At 38.1% G+C, this 20437-nt stretch overlaps 1 protein-coding gene across 5 annotated transcripts in view; it reads left to right on the top strand.

The window, feature by feature from the left end:
- Positions 1–137: 137 nt before the first annotated feature.
- The window catches only part of GAS2 (growth arrest-specific 2), a 149224-nt gene continuing 128924 nt past the window's right edge, over positions 138–20437 (top strand). For 2 of the 5 annotated variants that reach the window (XR_826908.1, XM_010858402.1), the window contains exon 1: positions 8623–8855. Coding sequence is in view for 4 of the 5 variants with exons in the window: in XM_010858402.1 (XP_010856704.1) it covers positions 8711–8855 (145 nt within the window). In the remaining variant the exon portion in view is untranslated. Of the gene's footprint in view, positions 543–1534; positions 2193–8622; positions 8856–20437 lie in introns of those variants that run through there. The other 3 variants (XM_010858405.1, XM_010858403.1, XM_010858404.1) reach the window with 3 other exon arrangements.

Below are 20437 nucleotides of genomic sequence, written 5' to 3'. Positions count from 1 at the left end.
TTTTAATATTGTGCTAAAGCCATTGACTCTGTGAAAAACCCTGAGTTAAATATGATCTCCACCCGCCCCCCCACACCCCCGCCTCTCCCGCCCCCTTCTCTCTTAGGTTAGTGTTTGGGGGACCTGGAGGGGGCTGGAGCTTGGCCCCAACCTCGGAATTGCTGCCAAGGGCTTGTAATACAATCTCTCCCCGTTTGAAGGGTAAATCAGTGTCAACTGCGTTTGCTGTCCACCAGAAAAAGTAAGCATTTGACTTCCGCTCGGTCTGCGTGGACTGATGAAATGTAGGAAATCTGTTTCTGGCAGCGGGGCGGGGGTAAAAATCGTTTTCCCAAACAGCACCGAGAGGAGCCATCAGAGAAGTATGAAGAGGGGCCGTGCGGCTGGAGCTGCCGCCGCCGCCGCCGCCGGGCTGCTTGGGTGCGGAGAGCTGCTGCAGCAGCACGCGCGCAGGGAGGGGGCCGGCCCCGAGACGCCGCGCGAGCCCAGCCCGCAGCCCCGGCGCCGCTGAGCGCCGCCAGCAGCCCAGCTCCGGACGTGGGGTGAGCAGGCGGGCGGGCCCCGCTCGCAGACGCCGCCGCCGCCACCCTCTTGCCGCCGCGGTGCGCGCACTCTGCATCCCAGCCCGGGGGACGGCGGGGGCGGTGGGGGCGTCCTGGCAAATAACCTCGGGGACGCGGGTGGGAAGGGTGGAGTGCTGCGGACTGCGGGACGGGCTCTGGCTCTGGGTGGGTGATCACTGAGGTGGGGGACCCTCTGACTCCCCGGAAGCAACCATGTGTTCCTCATCCCTATTGTGGAGGAGTCCCAGCGACCGCCGCCTAGAGAAGCCCCCGCTGGGGGCGGCTCAGCCAACCAGCTACCGAAGTAGGGACTTCTAATTAGCACGATCGTAAATGCACACTTAGGCAGTCGTGCAGAAGGGTCCTTGTCTGCTTGCTCAGCGTTGTCTCTCATGGAGGAGAGGAGGGCGGAGGGGGGATGGTCTTAGTGGATTGATCCTGAGTGTTTTACTTGAGTCCGGGAGGGAGGACGGGTTGGGAGGAAACAATGAGACACGCGTGATGTGGGGTGATGCTGTGTCCCATTGATGAATTTGACAGAGTTGAGCTTTTATTACATGGGTAAACAAACGCTAGGTTAGCCTATGAATCAACCTCCTTTGGGGAGATTTTTGGATCCAAAGAGCAAGGTTTTGGAATCTGGAATTGTTCGGGGAGCCGAAGAGCCAGCTTGGCTTTGGAAGCATTAACTATCCTGGCAAGATTAAATTCTATACGCCGAATAAACTGCCATTAGCCTAGCCCAGGGACTTCCCTGGGGGATCAGATGGCAAGGCATCGGCCTGCAATGCGGGAGACCTGGGTTCGATCCCTGGGTTGGGAAGATCCCTTGCAGGAGGGCAGGGCAACCCACTCCAGTATTCTTGACTGGAGAATCCTCATAGACAGAGGAGCCTGGAGGGCTACAGTCCATGGGGTCGCCAAGAGTCGGTCGCGACTGAGCGACTACACACACACACACACAGCCTAGCCCAGACATTTCTACTGTCTTATAGAGGAAGCAAAAGCAGAGGTTAACAGATTCTGTTTTCTACCTTATGGTATAATGGGGTTAGGGAGGAGGAGTGGTTGTCCATTAAACTCTTTGGAAATCAAAGCTTTTCCTCCCTACCACCCTTTTCATCTTCATCCTCTCAGCCCCTGCATCTTCATCCTCTTACAGTCAAGTGTTTGCAAAACTTTACCATCTCTCTTGTCATCTCCTTCCTCTCCCCAAGATCCCTCTCCAGCAAAGCCAGATCAACTCTGGGAGATCTTTGCCCAGGAAATAAGATCTGCATGTGTACAGGAACACCCATTAGGCTGCCTAGTGTTAAATAAAGGCTCAGACAGGTCGGAGGTGCCAGCCAGGCAGAGGAAGTCCACCTTCCCTCCCCACCTATCCCCTGAGATTCACAGAGGCCAGGCTGAGAACCATCCCATCTGCTCACTGCCTTTCTCTCCCAGCCTCTTAGCAGTGTGGACACTGATTAACTCCAGCTGGAATCTGGTTTGCCCAGCCTGTCTTTGAAATTGATCAATGAGTTCCTTCTCAAGGAATGCTCCCCCCTAACTGTGGAGGAGGAGGAGGTGGTGACTGTGGTGGTCCTCTCCAACATGGGCATCCTGGTTCTCAGTGCCTAAGACAAGGTAAGGGACAGATATCTGAGGCATGGGACAGGCAGCCTTTGCAATGCACACTGCAGGCTTTGCATACGCTCCCTGAGTGGGCTCTGAAAGCTTGCATTTCAGCTTGTGTGCTGCTAAACTTGGGGTTTAGTTCTTCATTTTAGCCCTAACCACCATACTTTGTGATGTGGGCTGTACTTTGCTGGGAAATAAATTTACAAGACACACTTTAATCTGGTACAAAAAGTTATGTGATTGCCACTGAGTTTCCTAGTATGTTGGTAGGAAATCTTAGTTAAACTTGCAGTTATGGCACAATGTCAGCTCTTCTATTTAAGTATGCTATGCATAATTTTAGGAAGGCCAAAGTTACCTTGGTTGAAGTCAAACAATGAGATTCTAACAAATTTGTTTGCAGGGGGAGTTAAAACTGGAGCCTATGGTAAGGTTATTTTGGTATCTTTGTGGTTTTGATATGGTGGTACAGAGATCCTGCTGTTTCCTTTAATTTCTGCTAGACAGCTATCAAGATTTTCCACTCTGTTTTCTGACTAGAGAAAAGAACTGGAGAAAGGTAGAAAATATCTCTTGGCAAAAAGAGTAAGATGTTTGTGTAATGTTTCTGTCCTAAATCTTTTCAGAGTCAAGTCAGTTGAGTTTTTACGTACGCTCTCCCCTTACATGAGAGTACATATATATTCAACAGAATGTAGAACTCTGCTAACTCTCAACTACATTATAGTTATGGAAAACAGAAATCTTTTTTTATTGCAAACAGTGCACACACACACATACGTACACATACAACATCTTTTTATGAATTAAAGTTCAACTTAGATGAATTTGGATGTAAGTCCTTAAATATCCTAATTGATTAATGACTTTCAGATGGCTTTCTATTCAAATAAAGTCTGAAATTTATCTGGTAGGAGTCCAAGAACGAGCTAAATTGAAAGAATGGTTTAGTAGAATTTAAAAAAAACAGCAAAGCTTTAAATATCTTTTATGCAAAGAAAATACAAGAAATTAATTCCCACTCAGTCTTAATTTTTTGGTTATGATTTGAGAAGGAATTATTATTGCAGGTGTACCATCATTTGGTTCAAGGCAAATCATCATAGGGCTGAACGGTAAGAAAGGGACTCCTGAAAGAGAGTTAGCATTCTTTGAGTGTTAGCATATCCTAGCAGGAGGGCTTGGATAGGATACCTTTAATGACTGTGACTAAATAGACTTGTTACTTCGGCCAAAACATCTTAAGCCTACAGTCCCTTTTAATTACCGTGAATTTGGCTGGTAAGTCTAAGACCCATTTGAGTTTAAAGATTTCATTACGTAATTAGGAAAAGTAGTAACTAGTATCATTTTGCCTTTATGCTTGGCACTTTTCAATTTCAGACAAGTTGCTCACTCCCCTTAGCCAGAAGCAAAGGTCCATTTACAAGATCTAAAATTACCTTCCTGGTTAAATTTTGGACTTTTATTCTCTGTAAAATTTTGCATTCCTGACATTGGTTGAGAATATATAGCTTTGTAGAGCTATTATTGGTCAGCCAAAATGAATCCCATAGGTGTAAAGAACTCAGAATGATGAAAGAGCCATCTAGAGCCATCCTTGGTTGTTAATTTTTTGAGTCTAACTTGAAAGAGAGCATTTTCTACGTTGGGAATTTTGAAGGGTGTTTGACTTAAGGTGTTTTTATTTATTTAATTTTCATTTTAAAAGAAATTGGCCTATTAAATTTGTTTTCTTCATGCTTTACTCCTATAGCACACAAAACTGACTAGATAAAAGTGAGGTCAATGCTCTAAATGAGAACAAAGGTGGCCTTTAGTGATAGGACCCTTGACTGTGGGTTCATTAGCACTCTGTTTTAAATGGCCACAGTGAGGCATCTCTGTGTGTGTGTGTTGGCGGGGGTGACATCTGTCACATTTAATTTAAAAGATACGGCATTCCTCGATCTTAATGGCTTATAAGTCTTTGCTGCTAAAGTGAAGTGTAATATGTTACCAAAATTTGCTGTCAAAAACACATGTAAATTACCCATCTTGGAGCTCAACATTTCATTCATCATCTTGGGGTCTTCATACCTCTCAATATGAAGAAAAGTTGGGATTTTCAATTATTTATGGTTTTATTTCACCAATACTTTATCTTTTTTTTTTGGCTATACCATTCCTTTTCCAAAATCTTAGTTCCCTGACCAGGGATTGAACCCGCCCCTCAGTAGTGAAAGTGCAGAGTGCTAACCACTGGGACTGCCAGGAATTCTTCATCAATACTTTTATCAGTTTTCATTTCTCCCCCTTATCCTTTGTCTTTTCTTAGTGATTTAGAGTTCTACAAAGTATCCCTATTTTGTTACAAAATTTCTTTTCTTTCAAAAGTAAGTCAATGGAAGCTTTATTTTGGCATCTTTCCTATGGTGATGATTTCAATTTAGCAAGTATTTGTTGAATATAAAATATATGCCAAATACTGACACAAATATTTCATTTTCACAAGTATATGTGAGGTGTTAGCCTCCAATGTACATACTGGAGAACTCAAGTACAAAGAGAAAAAGTCACAGGGCTAGAATAGAACAACTACTAAATAGCAAGGTGGTACAGCTAGTATTTGACTTCAGAACTTCTGATTCCAGCTCTAATATTTATTAATAAGGCTTCTTAACAGAATTAAATATCAGACAGTAGGGGTATGTGTTTCACTTTGTTCTTATTTTTCTTTCTTTCCAATTTATTTTCCATGCAATAATGTGGTTTTTTAAAATAACATCAACAAAGACTAGAGATAGATCAGAAACCATTTTGATTATAATCAAAGAACACCTCTAGGTGGCAAAAAAGTCTAGGTAACTTTTCTTCAGAGTCAAAACTGATGTCTTCAGCTGGGATTCTGAAACAACAGACTAAACCAAGTCTTCAAACATGTGATATTTTACTTACGGAGTCATTAATTTTTTCTTCTTCCCCCTGGGCTAGTTCAAGTCTCATCATATTCATAATGATTATTCCAGAATCACGTCTATGGAAAGAAAGAAAAAAAATACACACACACACATTCTTTGAAGAATTTTGTATTAAATTTCTGCATGTTTTTCCCTTTAAGTTTTATTTTTCTGAATTCCGAATCCTGAGGGTTGATTTATCCATTTTTCGATAGACCCATAAAGTTTGGAGAAGCCATAGAAGAAGCTTTTGAATCCTTACTCCTTTTTTTCAAAGCATAGATTTTGCTTTGTATTACCAAAGTTACTTATCAAGTTTTAAAATATTTAGATTATAGAAATTTTAACAGTAACATCTTCCAGTATTTAGATATGTTCTAGAAGAAAGTTTTTTCTTTCTTCAAAACCTATTTTTTTTTCAAGTCAGTGTATTGTTCATCATTTAATTTCCTATCTTTAAAAGCTACCCCTTGGCATCTCTAGTGGTTTTCACATACTTTTGAATATATTCAAAAGATCAGAAGTGACATTTCCCTTGTAATCTGTTCTTTGTGAGCTAATTCAACTCATTCAGATGGATTAAACATTTGTTGAAAATTATAAAACATTTATAATCCTGTAGTGATCTTTTTATCTGGATAATTTAAATTTATTTGACCTTTGCTCACCCCAACTTAATCCTTTCATTTGGAAACTGCTTCACCATGGGTAATTCTTTCACAGTCCAAATTTTGGTCCTGCTAGTTGGGCCCATGCCCATCTTTCCTGTTCATATCTCAGCCTCATTTAAATCCAAGACCACCAAGTAGTGACTCACAGCTAAACCGTAGAGTCAAGCCAAGTTTGACGGTGTTTTAAAATGTGAAAAAAGGATCAGAAGAATTTGGATGAAAATCCTAAGTTTTTTTCAAAAGGGACTTAAACAAGAAGAGTTCCTTAAACAAGAGTCCCTATCTATGAGTGACTTTAGATTTCTACATATTTGGCATATGTTTAATCGTTTAACTTCTATCATATGCCAATTGCCCACTAAACTTTTCTCCACCTTTGTCACCTGGGAAAATATGATTCTGTTTTTTTTTTCTTTTCATTTTTTAAATATAATTTTGATTATACACAAAGCAGTATAACAAGCATTGCTGAATTATTGTTTTGACTTAATAATCACCTGTAAATATTAAAAGATAGTTTGAATTACATTTCTGGCAAAATATGGGACGGACTGCATGAGAAATAAATGTGCCACTGTCAAGGAAAATAAACCTTCACTGTTTCGAAGTATTGAGGGGACAGATTGTGTCCCTCTGGCTCATTGAAACTGTTACATGCCATTAGGCTTACTGTAAACTATCCCTTGATGAATTCTCTGCTGGACAATGAGCTTAAGAATTTGAGGTGTCTTCTTGCTTTTACAAAGCAGAATAGAACTCTGATGCTTCAATGGAAGTTGCAGAGCCCATAATAGCATGTAGGTAAAGTTACTGAACTCCCACTTCTCACTTTCAGGAGAGTAGTGGGAGAGATTGTGTCTTGAGAAGAAAGGCATTTTAGAGGTAACCCTTTTAAGATTTCAATTAGTTATTTAAATGTATGAATCACGGGCTTAAATGTATTATTAAAATGCTTGTTTCTGAGGCTAGCTTAGCTTGTAGGGATCCTAAACACCTACTAGGAGGTGTTTTGTTTTACTGGTATTGGACCTATTTTTTAAAGAACTAGGGCAAAAATATTTTAGGCTTCTGGTTTAGTCACAGGTTTTGGAGAAAACTTTTAGGACTTTATATGAATAATCTCATAATAAATGGCAAAAGAAAATAGACAATTGCAATATCCTGGCACCTGTAATGACAATTTAATAGAATAGGGCAAGGGGTGATAAAATATTGCACATTTTCACTAGTTACCACTTTAGAGATTTACAGAAGATATTTTCAAAGAAAATTTATAGTAATTCTTTTTGTGCAAAAAAAAAATTCAAAGCATAATTTGTTTGGAAATGAAATTGGGCTTTTATATTATATACTGATGGCACTTTTTAGGTATTTATTCATGCTCCCTGCAGCCTTTCCTAAGGCTGCAGCAAAATGTTTGGAAGACCATCACATTTTACATTTTTGTGAATACCAATGTCTAATTTTTTTTTAAAGCTGTCTTTAAAAGACAAAAATTAACCTAGGCTGAGAAGCATTTGAGATTAATTGGAAAAGAATGCTATGTAAGGTTTCAAATTTTAAAACCAACAAGGCTATATACAACTTATACCAGTAAACTTAAAGTACCATTAGTAATAAATATAGCTGAAAACCCTATTATAGCATATAAATCTTACTTTTTGCCAGTTGCAAACATTTTCCTTTTATTCAGTCATAATACATTTGGTTATTTTATAGGCACTATTTGCATATAGAATGGAGTTAAACACATAGTTAAACTTATGAGTTTATTACTTTACTGCCCCATTATTATATCTACAGTCTTAGGTCGTATAAATAATGCAAAAAATGAATGTAGTGTTACATTCGAGGCCAACTATATATTCATACATTTTTCCCCCCTGCAACCCACTTTGAGGACTGTGTTACTCATAGGTGAGTGAATTTATTTCTTGTTGTGTAGATATATGTAATTACTTTTATGCTAAAGATGATTACAAATAAACCCTGGTATGCAAAACTTACGAAGTGGGAAGGTACAAAGTAAGACAAAAGAAAACCTGTGATGATAGTTATTAGAATTAAGGTGTAATTCCTGAATTATAATATGGGTACTTGATGACACTATTATAAAATGTGTCATTCTGAAAACAGTAATGGTCTTACAGTATGAAGACCCAAGTTCAAAGCTGACTCTGCCATGATCTAACCCTATGATTTCGGTTGAGTCACCATTCCTCTTTGGGTTTTGTTTCCATTAACTATATATGCATACTTATAGCAGATTCATGTTGTTTTTGCCGCAGAAATTAACACAGCACTGTAAAGCAATTATTCTTCAATTAAAAAATTTTTAAAAAGTGCAAGCTCTCCTGTGTCCCACCCAACTCTTTTGAAGTGTAAGTACATGATCACTTGGCCATCTGTAAAGAACCAAGTGCTATGCTTAATCTCACAGGTAATAGTTTGAAGAGTAGTGATCATATGTCGATAAGAAATTTTCTAAATACTGTCATTGCTAGTATTCAGTCCTAAAATTCTGTGGAAATTTATGGCTTCAAAAATTAACCCAAACAATGGAGGTTTACAATTTGGATACCAAAATTTTAATGGAATTTCTTGCTTTCAAAACTGACTTTTTTCCAGATGTGATGTTTTCTACAAGCATAGAGCTTACTGTTTGATTTTTCTATTTGACCTTTGATTGCTGCTGTTTCTGACCAAATAGTTGGTCAAAACTGACAAGGGCCAGTACTGATAGAGCAAACGGTTGTTTCCTGGGGGTTAATAATTAATAACCTGACTTGTCATCCAAAAGTCTGCAGATCCTGTTCCTTACTGTGCCATTTTTAGCAAGGTTTTAACAAGAGAAGTCTGTATAAAAAGCAATTGCTCTTTTGTTTCCAAAACAGGTATTACAAGTGGATAAATAATGTGCACTGCTCTGAGCCCAAAGGTACGCAGTGGACCTGGCCTTTCTGATATGCATCAGTATAGCCAGTGGCTGGCCAGCAGACATGAAGCTAATTTGCTGCCGATGAAAGAAGATCTGGCCTTGTGGTTAACCAATCTGTTAGGTAAGGTTATAAGACCTCGTTTTGTCAGCAAAGATAACAAGTTTATTCCCCCTGCTCCTGTAATATCCTTCTCCTAAGCATGTGACAGCACCTTAGAAAGAAAAACTTTCATCAGTTTCATTTCGCATCTGGGATACCTGAAGCATGTGGAAAATTTAAATGAATTTCCCAATGTCTCTTACATTAACTGTGCTTAGTTATTCCAATATAATGTATTGGATTGTGGAACTATGTGGTCAAATGGCTTATTTTACCTACACGCTTGCTGATCTGATTTATTTTTACTTTTCTTTCATGCAACTGGCCAGTTTGGCCTATTCTTTCGACACTGCACAAGAGCCACAGTCTGTGAAATCTGGCTTCTAAAACTTGGTTTCTTTGCTCTCATTTTATAATACATCTTCTCTTGTTTAGTCGCTAAGTCATGTCCAACTCTCTAAAACTGCTGAAAACCCAGACTCTGGAACAATGACTCCTCTCCTTTGTCCAAATGAGCTGACTGGAGTCATCCAACCTTGACCTAAAATTTTTCTTTTCATTGCACTTTTATTTTTAAATACTTTTCCAAAAGGACTGTCTTTGAGAAAAATATTGCTTCCTGCTAAGGCTGCCTCTTTTTTTTTTGTTTGTTTTGTTTCTACTGTGCTGGCATAGTCATAGAATATAATTTCAACCATGTGCAAAGTAGAATCATACAGTTAAAGGATCATCATATAAAACAATACTATTTCACTAGTAATTTTTCGCAGAGGACAAAATTGATTTAAGCCCTGAAAAAAGGATCCTTATAGAGTTCATAAAATATAAGATTTGAATATTGAATATACATAGGATTTGCATGGTGCTTTATCATTCACAGAAAAGATTTCACCAACATGATCTTATTATTGAAAGGATTCCTTCAAGGTAAATGTTGTTGTTCTCACTTTTTAGCCACTGAAATGAAAGAGTTTAAGAGAAGAGCGCCCTGCGGATCTGAAATTTAACAAGGTTTTGTGAGGTTTGAGCACACTTTAGCAAGATTTTTGTTTTTGCTCACCATGGCCCTGGATTTTTATGTTGCTTTTCATTTTTTAAGCCTTTATCCTAGAGTTTCCTTTTTCTTCACGTTTTCAACAGTTTTATGTCATCTAACCAGAGCTACCACATATATAAATGCAGGTGGTATCTTTTGTGAGGAAGCCTAATTAAGGGGTGAGAGGAGAAATGTAGAAGGCATCCTTAACGTCCATCACGCCTCAGAAATAACCTTCACTGTGCTATGGAACTGTATCCACCAGAAGGAAGGGCCATCTTTCATTTATTCAAGGGAAAAGCATTTATCTCCATTATACAGAGGAACTCAGTTTAACTTAAACAGATGGGTTTCCTCCCTCTTTTGTGTGTTCACTGATTATTGTTTTATTAGCATTTTATTGACTTCAAGCTGTTTTCAGATATGGGCTCTCACAAGCATGGCAGTGTATACAGTAAGGCACAGACTTGGCATAAACTGCATGTGTTTGAACCCCAGATCTGCCAATTACTAGCATTGCAATCTTGGGCAAGTTATTTAATCTCTGTGCTTCAGTTTCCTCATTTATGAAGTGGTAATGAGAGTAGGGTTGCAGTGAGATTAAATAATTAAAATATGTACACTGCTTAGAATAGCGCCTGACATAAACTCTATGTGTGGTGGTGTTATTCCATTTATTCAGTCTAGTGATACAATTAATTTGATTTGGTGAGTAAGTTTATTCATTTATTCAACAAATATTTGAGTATGCAGCAGCATAATGTATTATTTGAATAAAATGGACTCTGGAATCAGAATGCTTGAATTCAAATCTCAGTTCCATCACTTGCTAGCTTTGTGATATCAGGTAAGTATCTGAATGTGCTTGGGTTTTGTCATCTGTTAAATAAGTGTAATACTAGTATCGGAAAAGACTCTGATGCTGGGAGGGATTGGGGGCAGGAGGAGAAGGGGGTGACAGAGGATGAGATGGCTGAATGGCATCACCGACTCGATGGACGTGAGTCTGAGTGAACTTTGGGAGTTGGTGATGGACACCATCACCAACTTTGGGAGGCCTGGCGTGCTGCGATTCATGGGGTCGCAAAGAGTTGGACACGACTGAGCGACTGAACTGAACTGAACTAGTACCAACCTCAGGAGGATTGTTGTAGAGTCAACTGAGATCATCCGTTTTAGAACAAGGTCTGACATACAGTAATCAGCTAACTATGGCAAATACTAGCTTTTGTGTTTATTGTATTGCAGCACAGTCTTCTGAGTACTAGAGGGTGGAGTGGTGATTAGGAATAGGCAGATTCTCTGTTCTTATAGAGCTTGGAGTAGATTGAATATGAAATTAATATTAAATAAGCGACAATGAATAATTAATTGGATTTGCTATAAACTGTATAAGATATAGATTGTAATAAGAATGTGAAAACAAGGAGGTGGGAGTGAGGCAAATAAACAAGGGCTTGGGGGAAATCCTTTTTAAGGGCCTTCCCTGTTGGCTCAGACAGTAAAGAATCTGCCTGCAATGCCAGAGACCTGAGTTCAATCCCTGGGTTGGAAGATCCCCTGGAGAAGGGAATGGCTACCCACTCCAGAAGGGAATGGCTACCCACACCCATGGACAGGGGAGCCTGACAGGCTACAATCCAGGGAGTTGCAAAGAGTCAGACATGACTGAGTGACTTTTGCTTCACATATTGGAAACTGAGATCTAAAGAATAATTAATAGCTAAGCAGACAAATCATAGGAAAGAGCCTGGATAGAGAGAAAGGTATGTGTTGGATAGGAAGGAGTTTGGTGTATTGTAAGAACAGAATGAAAGCTTGTGTCAACAGCATAGATTAAAGGAGAGGGGCAGGGAGATATATGAGATTTGTTGGACCTAGAGCATGTGCTGCTTTGAAGACCAGGTTGAGGAGCTTATAATTTATTGCACGATCTATGAGGAGTCCCTGAAATGTTCTAGGCAGGGAGAAATCATGATTAATTAGAGTATAGCCTGATTACACAGGTATGTTTCAAAGTCCCATGATTTTTCATCAGAAGCATTTTATTTGGTGAATGTGATCATTTACAAAGTAGCTTGATCAGTGTGAGCAGCCCAAGACAGCCTCGAAGAATAGAGAGTCAGTGTATGTGTAATGGAAATATCCTTGGACTAAAAGTCAGGAGACCTGGCTTCTGACTGGGAGTCAGGAGACCTGGCTTCTGGTTCTGGCTCTGGCACTGGGTAGGAAACTTGCCCAAAGTCACTCAGCTATCTTTTCTGGGCTCAGTGTCCCCAACCATAAAATGAAGGGATTGGAGCAGACGATCTCTAATGTCCATTCCAGTTCCAAAAGTCTAAGTTTCCAAGAAATCCATCTCTTAAGACCCAGTTTAAAATCATCAATAGGCACAAACAAGGAGAAACCAATTTACATAAATGAATAATCATTCTTTTAAAGAATAAGAAGGCTAATGTTTTCAATATTAATTGTTGGTAACACAAATGCAACCAATAGCTTGTGAAATTTTCTCAGAAAAAAAAAAATCTTAATCTCCAAGTACCACCTTCTGTTAACTTGAATTTATAAGAGTAGAAAATAATAAATTTTAAGCAAATATCCTCATGGTAACCTGGAAAGTAGACCAATAGCTTGAGATTATTTAAAATGATAAAGCATTCAGAGGTAATAAAATACATTATGTTCTAGAATGGTGATAATAAGGAAGGGAGAAAAATATATGGCTATGATATATTTTTATTACACATGATAGATACAATTAACATTCATATATTTTAGAAGGGAGCCATTAAAGCAAATTTTAAGATAATTTTTACTAGTCATTTTGTCACCCCAGAAATATTTGCAAACTTTATTATACAACCTTCTTTCAATTTTTAATTTTTATCTTCTTGAAGGTTAGGGATAGTTGGTTGAAGCCTAGAGACAGAAGGTTGAAAGTAGTTTCAAAATTCATCCGATCTCCCAATAAAGCATTTGAATTTTTTGGTGAGGTAGAAATTTGCATACTAAATTAAAGCTTTTAATAAGATTTTACCATTGTAGTTTGGACCTTACTTGTAGAAAAATTTCTTCTTTCTTTTTAGTAATACTTGACTAAACTGTAACTTTTTTTCTTCTATGTATTTCAATAAATATTAATGATATTCTGAATTCATATTTTTTGTTCCTACATATCAAGTGTCCATTAAAAGATGGAACTTCTTAAAGAACACTCATTTTGCATTCAGGTTTTTGGGTGGATAAAAATTATTTGATAGAGAAGAAAGTTGTTTCACTGATTCATGCTGCTGCTGCTGCTAAGTCACTTCAGTCGTGTCCGACTCTGTGCGACCCCATAGACGGAAGCCCACCAGGCTCATCTGTCCCTGGGATTCTCCAGGCAAGAACACTGGAGTGGGTTGCCATTTCCTTCTCCAAAGCATGAAAGTGAAAAGTGTAAGTGAAGTCGCTTAGTTGTGTTCGACTCTTAGCGACCCCATGGACTGCAGCCTACCAGGCCCCTCTGTCCATGGGATTTCCCAGGCAAGAGTACTGGAGTGGGGTGCCATTGCCTTCCCCTCACTGATTCATAGACCAATATTAAAATTTATGCTGTAAAGTAACAATAGCAAATTTGCAATAGCTAATTTTTAGACTAAAATTTGGACTTCCCTGGTGGTGCAGTGGTAAAAGAATCTGCCTGCCAATGCAGGAGACACAGGTTTGATCCCTGGGTTGGGAAGATCCCCTGGAGCAGGAAATGGCAACCCACTCTAGTATTCTTGCCTGGAAAATTTCATGAAGAGAGGAGCCTAGTGGGCTACAGTCCATGGGGTAGCAAAGAGTCAGACAGAACTAAGCACGCACATATAGCAATGGCAGACTAAAAATTTTATATTATGATATAACCCTGTCTTATGATAAATAGTGAAGGTGAATAAATTGTCATAATAGTTAGGATTTGTTTATAGGGTAGCATACCAGTCTGATTCATGAGAAAATCACCAGGTAATATTTACTGACTGCTCCTATATCTTTGTAGTCCAAGTATGGTTTCTAATAGCTGGCACTGTGGAGTTTTATGACCAATATTTAGAAAAGACAGCAAAATAAACCTGAAGCAAAAGAATCTTGCCTCTTAAACATTTATCTGACCATTATCCCTTGCTATATATTAAATATACACATTTGACTTTATTTTAGGCTTTCTGTTTTTGTTATTTTTGTTCATGATTTGTTAATTATGTCCTTCAGACATATTTGAACGTCAAATGATTATACAAATAAACCTTGGGGAAAGACTTGTCACTTTGAGTAAGCAGTATGTTATTAAATTAATAGTCCCAGATTATAGCAACTACTTATCATTTAAATAGATGAGACACATTCTATGTATTTCATGATTTTGGGGCTTAGGCTTCCCTGGTGACTCAGTGGTAAAGAATCTGCCTGCAATGCAGGAGACGCAGGAGGCACGGGTTTGATCCCTGGGTGGGGAAGATGCCCTTGAGGAGGGCATGGCGACCCACTCCAGTATTCCTGCCAGAAAATCCCGTGGACAGAGGAGCCTGGCGGGCTGTGAATAGGACATAACTGAAGTGACTGAGCATGCACGCACACATCATTATTGATGGTCTCCTGAAGACTGTTGTTGACTTAACTTTGAAATAAATATAGCAACATGCTGCTGCTGCTGCTATGTCTCTTCAGTCATGTCCAACTCTGTGCGACCCCATAGACGGCAGCCTACCAGGCTCCACCATCCCTGGGGTTTTCCAGGCAAGAGTGCTGGAGTGGGTTGCCATTGCCTTCTCCATATACTAACATAAAAGTTCTCAAATTGTTTATTTAATTTGTATTTCTTTAATCATTTGAAAATGATGGTCTACCTTTATCTTCAATTATTAATAATACCACATGAGTCACATGGGAGTATACTTTTGAAAAAAGATTTGTAGGTGTTAAACATCACAGAAATTGATATTGTTCTTAAGGATTTTAATTTGTTAGAGTATAGGTGTATATGTTTGGATATATGCAGGGACTTTGAGTAAATCAAAAGGTATATGACAAATCAAGCTAAGCTAAATTGATTTTACTTATAATTAGAAATGCATTATGACAGTTGATGTTAGAGTGATTTCCCCTTTCTTAGACTTTCCTAGATGCACATAAAAGAAAATTCAGTTGTTATATGCTTACTGTGATCGATATATTGGTTGGCCAACAAGTTTGTTTGTGTTTTTCTGTACCATCTTATGGAAAAACCTGAATGAACTTTTTGGCCAACCTATTTTAATATTTTTATTTTTTCAGTTATTTCTAAAAATCCCATTTTTAGCATTAAAAAGTTAAGCACCTATTTAGTGGAGTTGCTGCTGTCTAACAAGGTAGGAACAGCTCTCTTTTCTTTTTTCGTAAAACCATTTTACTAAGTACTTATCCTGCAGAGAGCTCATATTCTTGATGTAGTCAATAAAAATTCCTTAGGAAAGGTGGTATCTTATGCTAGTTCAGAAGTTTAAAGAATCAAGTTTATGTTCACAAGTTGACACCTTTCAGAGCAGTTACTCCCTAATTCTTTTCACCCAACTTTTCCAGTGGAAGCGACTCTGTCTTTTCTTGATACAAATGAGGGGTAGACTCTGAATCTGTGTGGAGCAGGTGCTGATCTGGGGTTTCTGGGTATAATCCATCATTTCCTATCTTACAACCTTTACATTTCAGTCTCAAGACACTAATTTGAGTTGATAGCAGACAAGTTGCTTTGAGTTCTCTAATTGGATAAGTAGACCATGATTGAGAGGTGCAGTGGAGACTGGAGTAGAATTTGATCATATCTGGATCACCCTTAAGATAAAATATACAGGTTTTCTTGTGCAGTGAATTAGGCTACGTATCAGGGCACTTGTGTGTTTGTGTTAAGTTGCTTCAGTCATGTCCGACTCTTTGTGAGCCTGTGAACTGTAGCCTATCAGGCTTCTCTGTCCATAGCATTCTCTAGTCAAGAATACTGCAGGGTTGCTATTTCCTACTCCAGGGGATCTACCCAACTCGAGATGGAACCTGCATCTCTCATGTCCGCCCTGCAGTGGCCAGTGGGTTCTTTACCACTAGTGCCACATAAAAAGCCCTTCCATATCAGAGCATGCCTAAATGGTATTCTCCATCATTCACCAGTCTGAAAGGTGGACTGCTGTTCATTTCTCGGCACCACTATCTTCAGCCCCATTCTGTCTTGATTTTTTTCTGAGGGAGTTTCTAGAGAGAAAGATTCTGTGAAGTTTTCTACAAAGAAAAAGACAACTGCATTGAATGCACTATTATAGGAAATAGTCATTTGTATATTTAGCTAACACTAACCAAGCATGGTGGTTAAGAACGTAGACTCTATAACTAGACTTTTTGGGTTAAAGAGCCAGATTCACTGTGTGAGCTTAAGCAAGTTATTTAATCTAAATACATCAATTTCATCATCTGTAAAATGGATACAATATAAACGCCCTGCGGTTTTGTGAGATTAAAAACATGAATTCATGTAAAGTGCTTGACATATAGTGAGAACTCAAATGTTAAATATCATTATTAGATGCTGTCATATTTTAGGAAACTGCTAACTTACTAGGAGGAAAACATTATTTCCTAGCCAAATAAAAGATAAAGGTGATAATCTTTATGGAAATGATGGCTAGCACACATTTCTGGGAGAAATACACTTGTACGTACAAGTATGTGTGCTGATTTTACTTACCTGACAAAATATTTCAGTAGATGATTATCTCATATCATTGTGCCCTCATATTTTAAGAGGAAGTGACTGATCACAATATTTAACCAACCTCCCTGATCTCTGTCTACTGGCACTGGTCATGACTGAACTGATGGTGTGAAGATCAAAGTCCAGAATTATGAACCCAGAAAGTAAACATATTTCTTCTAGACTTGGCTATTTTGGGTTAACCTTCAAGCCAATAATATAGACAACCCAGTGTGGGCTGGTACGCCACCATCATTTAATTGTATCTATTCATTACCCCTTCTTTCCCTAATTATGCAAAAAAAAAAAAAAAAAAGGAAAGATAGGATTGGGGAAGAAATAAGTCTACGATACTAGAATCCTACTATTTCTAGCATGCATCATCTAATGTCTCAAGCCAGCTACACAATTTATATTAAAGATCTGGTTCTGCGTGACAGAGATTTACCTTTGTATAGAGTTCCCTTGAGAAATTGTAATTAGTAATTCGTAGTCTATTCTGTTGGATTTGTTGTGATTAAATTCAATCAACTTTATATTCTGTTTTTAATATATTTTTGGTAATATTAATGCAGAAAGTATGATAATATATCATCCCATATAAGGATTATAGTTGATTTCTTAAAATTATACACTATATTTAAAGTATATATTTTATGATTCTTAATTGTTGGATGGAAAATATGTTATATGTGAAGGTTTAAAAAAATTCTCTGCTTGCACTTTTCCTTCATTTGAGTCATACATTTCAGCCATGAAGTATGTAATAGTGTCTGCTTTAGCCAAAAGAAAAAGTCCCACCTTTTGGAGCTATAAAATATACAGAATTGAAAGCTGGCACCTAATATATTTTTCATTAGGTACAGATGTTCAATGTAAAATTCCTCAAATATTCATGAAAAGCAGGATAACAAAAATTTTTTCAGGTATAATTCAGAAAAAATAAAAGTCATACCTTTTGGTAAATTGCTAATGACTTTTTAATGAATGTCATTTTTCTTTTTATGACTTAGAAGTTCTTTTAAATTTACGTACCCTTGTCACTTAACATTATAATAGAATCTTTAAGTTTAGGTAAATTTTACCTTCTTTACCTTGACATATTAAAAAAATATTTCTAATATTTATTTTTTATGCTTGTTTGTAAAATAACTTTCTTATTATTGTTAGAAAATGCAATCCAATATGGTGAATATATAATAAAAATTCTGTTACGCTGGCTTTTTGTATCTTGAGACTGCTACTTTAATTCCTGAATTGAGTTGAACTGCATACAATTTTGAAGTAGTAATAGTTCTGTATAGACTATCTCTGTGGTGAGTACTTAGAGCTACTGATGTTTTGCCACCTGCAGAAATCATTATCCTAACTGAGGGCTAAAATGTGAACTATCCAGTAGGGAAAAAAGAACATAAAAAAAGTAATTCTTTTTCCTCTTTCACCTGCCCTTCCCCCCCAAACTATAAAAAAAATCATTTAAAACAGATGTTTCTTAAAGACCAAATGAATTAGATATTGTGAGTTTAACTTTAAGCCAGTAGTTTATCTCTTGTTCCAGTTGGTTTATATTTAAATGTTTGCAGAATTGAACTACATACATTTTTCTCAAGATAAAATGTAACCCTATGACTCTCTGTGTAAAACTTTAAAATACCTCCTTTTTATTTTTTTGCCTTAACTTCTTTTTTTTTAAATTTTATTTTATTTTTGAACTTTATATAATTGTATTAGTTTTGCCAAATATCAAAATGAATCCGCCACAGGTATACATGTGTTCCCCACCCTGAACCCTCCTCCCTCCTCCCTCCCCATACCATCCCTCTGGGTTGTCCCAGTGCACTAGCCCCAAGCATCCAGTATCGTGCATCGAACCTGGACTGGCATCTCGTTTCATACATGATATTTTACATGTTTCAATGCCATTCTCCCAAATCTTGCCACCCTCTCCCTCTCCCATAGAGTCCATAAGATTGTTCTATACATCAGTGTCTCTTTTGCTGTCTTGTACACAGGGTTATTGTTACCATCTTTCTAAATTCCATATATATGTGTTATTATACTGTATTGGTGTTTTTCCTTCTGGCTTACTTCACTCTGTATAATAGGCTCCAGTTTCATCCACCTCATTAGAACTGATGCAAATGCCTTAACTACTCTTCACAAAAATAATACCCAACATTTTCTCAGAGTTTTACAAGAGTTTGTTTCTTCATTTGTTAATTCACATGCCCACTGAACAAATTTACTAGGTACATTCTATGTAAGTAACATTCTGCTTACCTCTCTAGGATATATATACCTCTAAAGGTTTTTAATGTACTGATGATGACAGGAACTTTATGCAAAGCATATCAGCCATAAAGGAAGTTTGATGAGTGTCAGACTGAATGATACTCATAAGTATGAACATATAGAAAGGCAATCAATTGTGTGCTCAGAGAATCTCTCTGTATTTCTGATTAAAAGTAGAATTTGGCTAGGCAGATAAAAGATAAGGGGGTGTTGCAGGCAGAGGCCATGCCTAGAACAAAAGCACCAGAGTGGAAATGGCAAGGTCTGCTAATGGACCTGGGAAGGCAGGGTGCAGACCAGGAGCGAGGTATAAGGCAGTTCAAATAGAAAGGTAGACTAGCAACATATGAGAAGACTTAGTATACTGGATTACAGTGTATATGTTTTATCTTTTAGGTAGAAGAGAAAATAAGGGACTATGCCACAAAGATGAAGATTGACTCAGTGAGGATTGTGTTTAGCAATATCAACTTTGGTGGTGATTATATGTTCTGGAGACAGAAGTTGAGGACTTGAAGACTAGTCATTGCTCTTGTTGATACAGTTTAGGTATCAGATTATAAATTTTTTATTAAGATTATGGTTCTAGAAACAGAAGGAAACTTGTATTCTGAGAATTACAAAACTAGGAAAAGGAAAGCGCTTTGGGAAGGGAGTTTTGAGGAACATTTAAGGAAGAGATTAATGGTTTTATAGAGCTGAGGGGATGAAGCAATCAGGAGAGATAAAGAATACAGTTTCTTTGGGGGGTTGACAAAAATGTACTAACATTGACTGTGATGATAATTGTACAATTCTGTGAATATATTCAAATTCATTGAATTATGTACTTTGACGGAGAAGGCAATGGCACCCCACTCCAGTACTCTTGCTTGGAAAATCCCATGGACGGAGGAGCCTGGTGGGCTGCAGTCCATGGGGTCGCTAAGAGTCGGACACGACTGAGCGACTTCACTTGCACTTTTCACTTTCATGCATTGGAGAAGGAAATGGCAGCCCACTCCAGTGTTCTTGCCTGGAGAATCCCAGGGACGTGGAAGCCTGGTGGGCTGCCGTCCATGGGGTCGCACAGAGTTGGACACGACTGAAATGACTTAGCATGTACTTTGAATGTGTGAGTTGTAAGATATGTGAATCATATCCCCATAAGGCTTTTACAAAGTGAAAGAAAAACAGAAGAAAGAAAATATACTTTGGGAGCATGTAAAAAAGAAGGAAAATAACTTTTACCCATTGAAATGTCAGAGATGGATAACTGTGAATTATGTTCATAAGACTGGTAATTGAAGCTATGGATGTTTATGAGGAAAGGCAAAAAAGCAGGGATATGAACTTGATAATTCCATACTTTAGGCACTGGGTCAGAAAGGGGAGGAATGGTTAGAGGGATAGTGATTTCTTATAGAGAGTTTATTACTTGCATTAACTTTACCTGTATTATTGTGTCGACTTAAAAAAATGGACAAAGTGAGAGTTGTGAGTTAAGTTTAAATGGGGCAAAATGAGGACTGCAGCCGAGGAAGCAGCACCCCA

The sequence above is a fragment of the Bison bison genome, unplaced genomic scaffold (genome assembly GCF_000754665.1).
Source record: "Bison bison bison isolate TAMUID 2011002044 unplaced genomic scaffold, Bison_UMD1.0 scf7180017864388, whole genome shotgun sequence".
Classification (NCBI taxonomy): Eukaryota; Metazoa; Chordata; class Mammalia; order Artiodactyla; family Bovidae; genus Bison; species Bison bison.
This window is presented reverse-complemented; position numbering and strand designations above follow the sequence as displayed.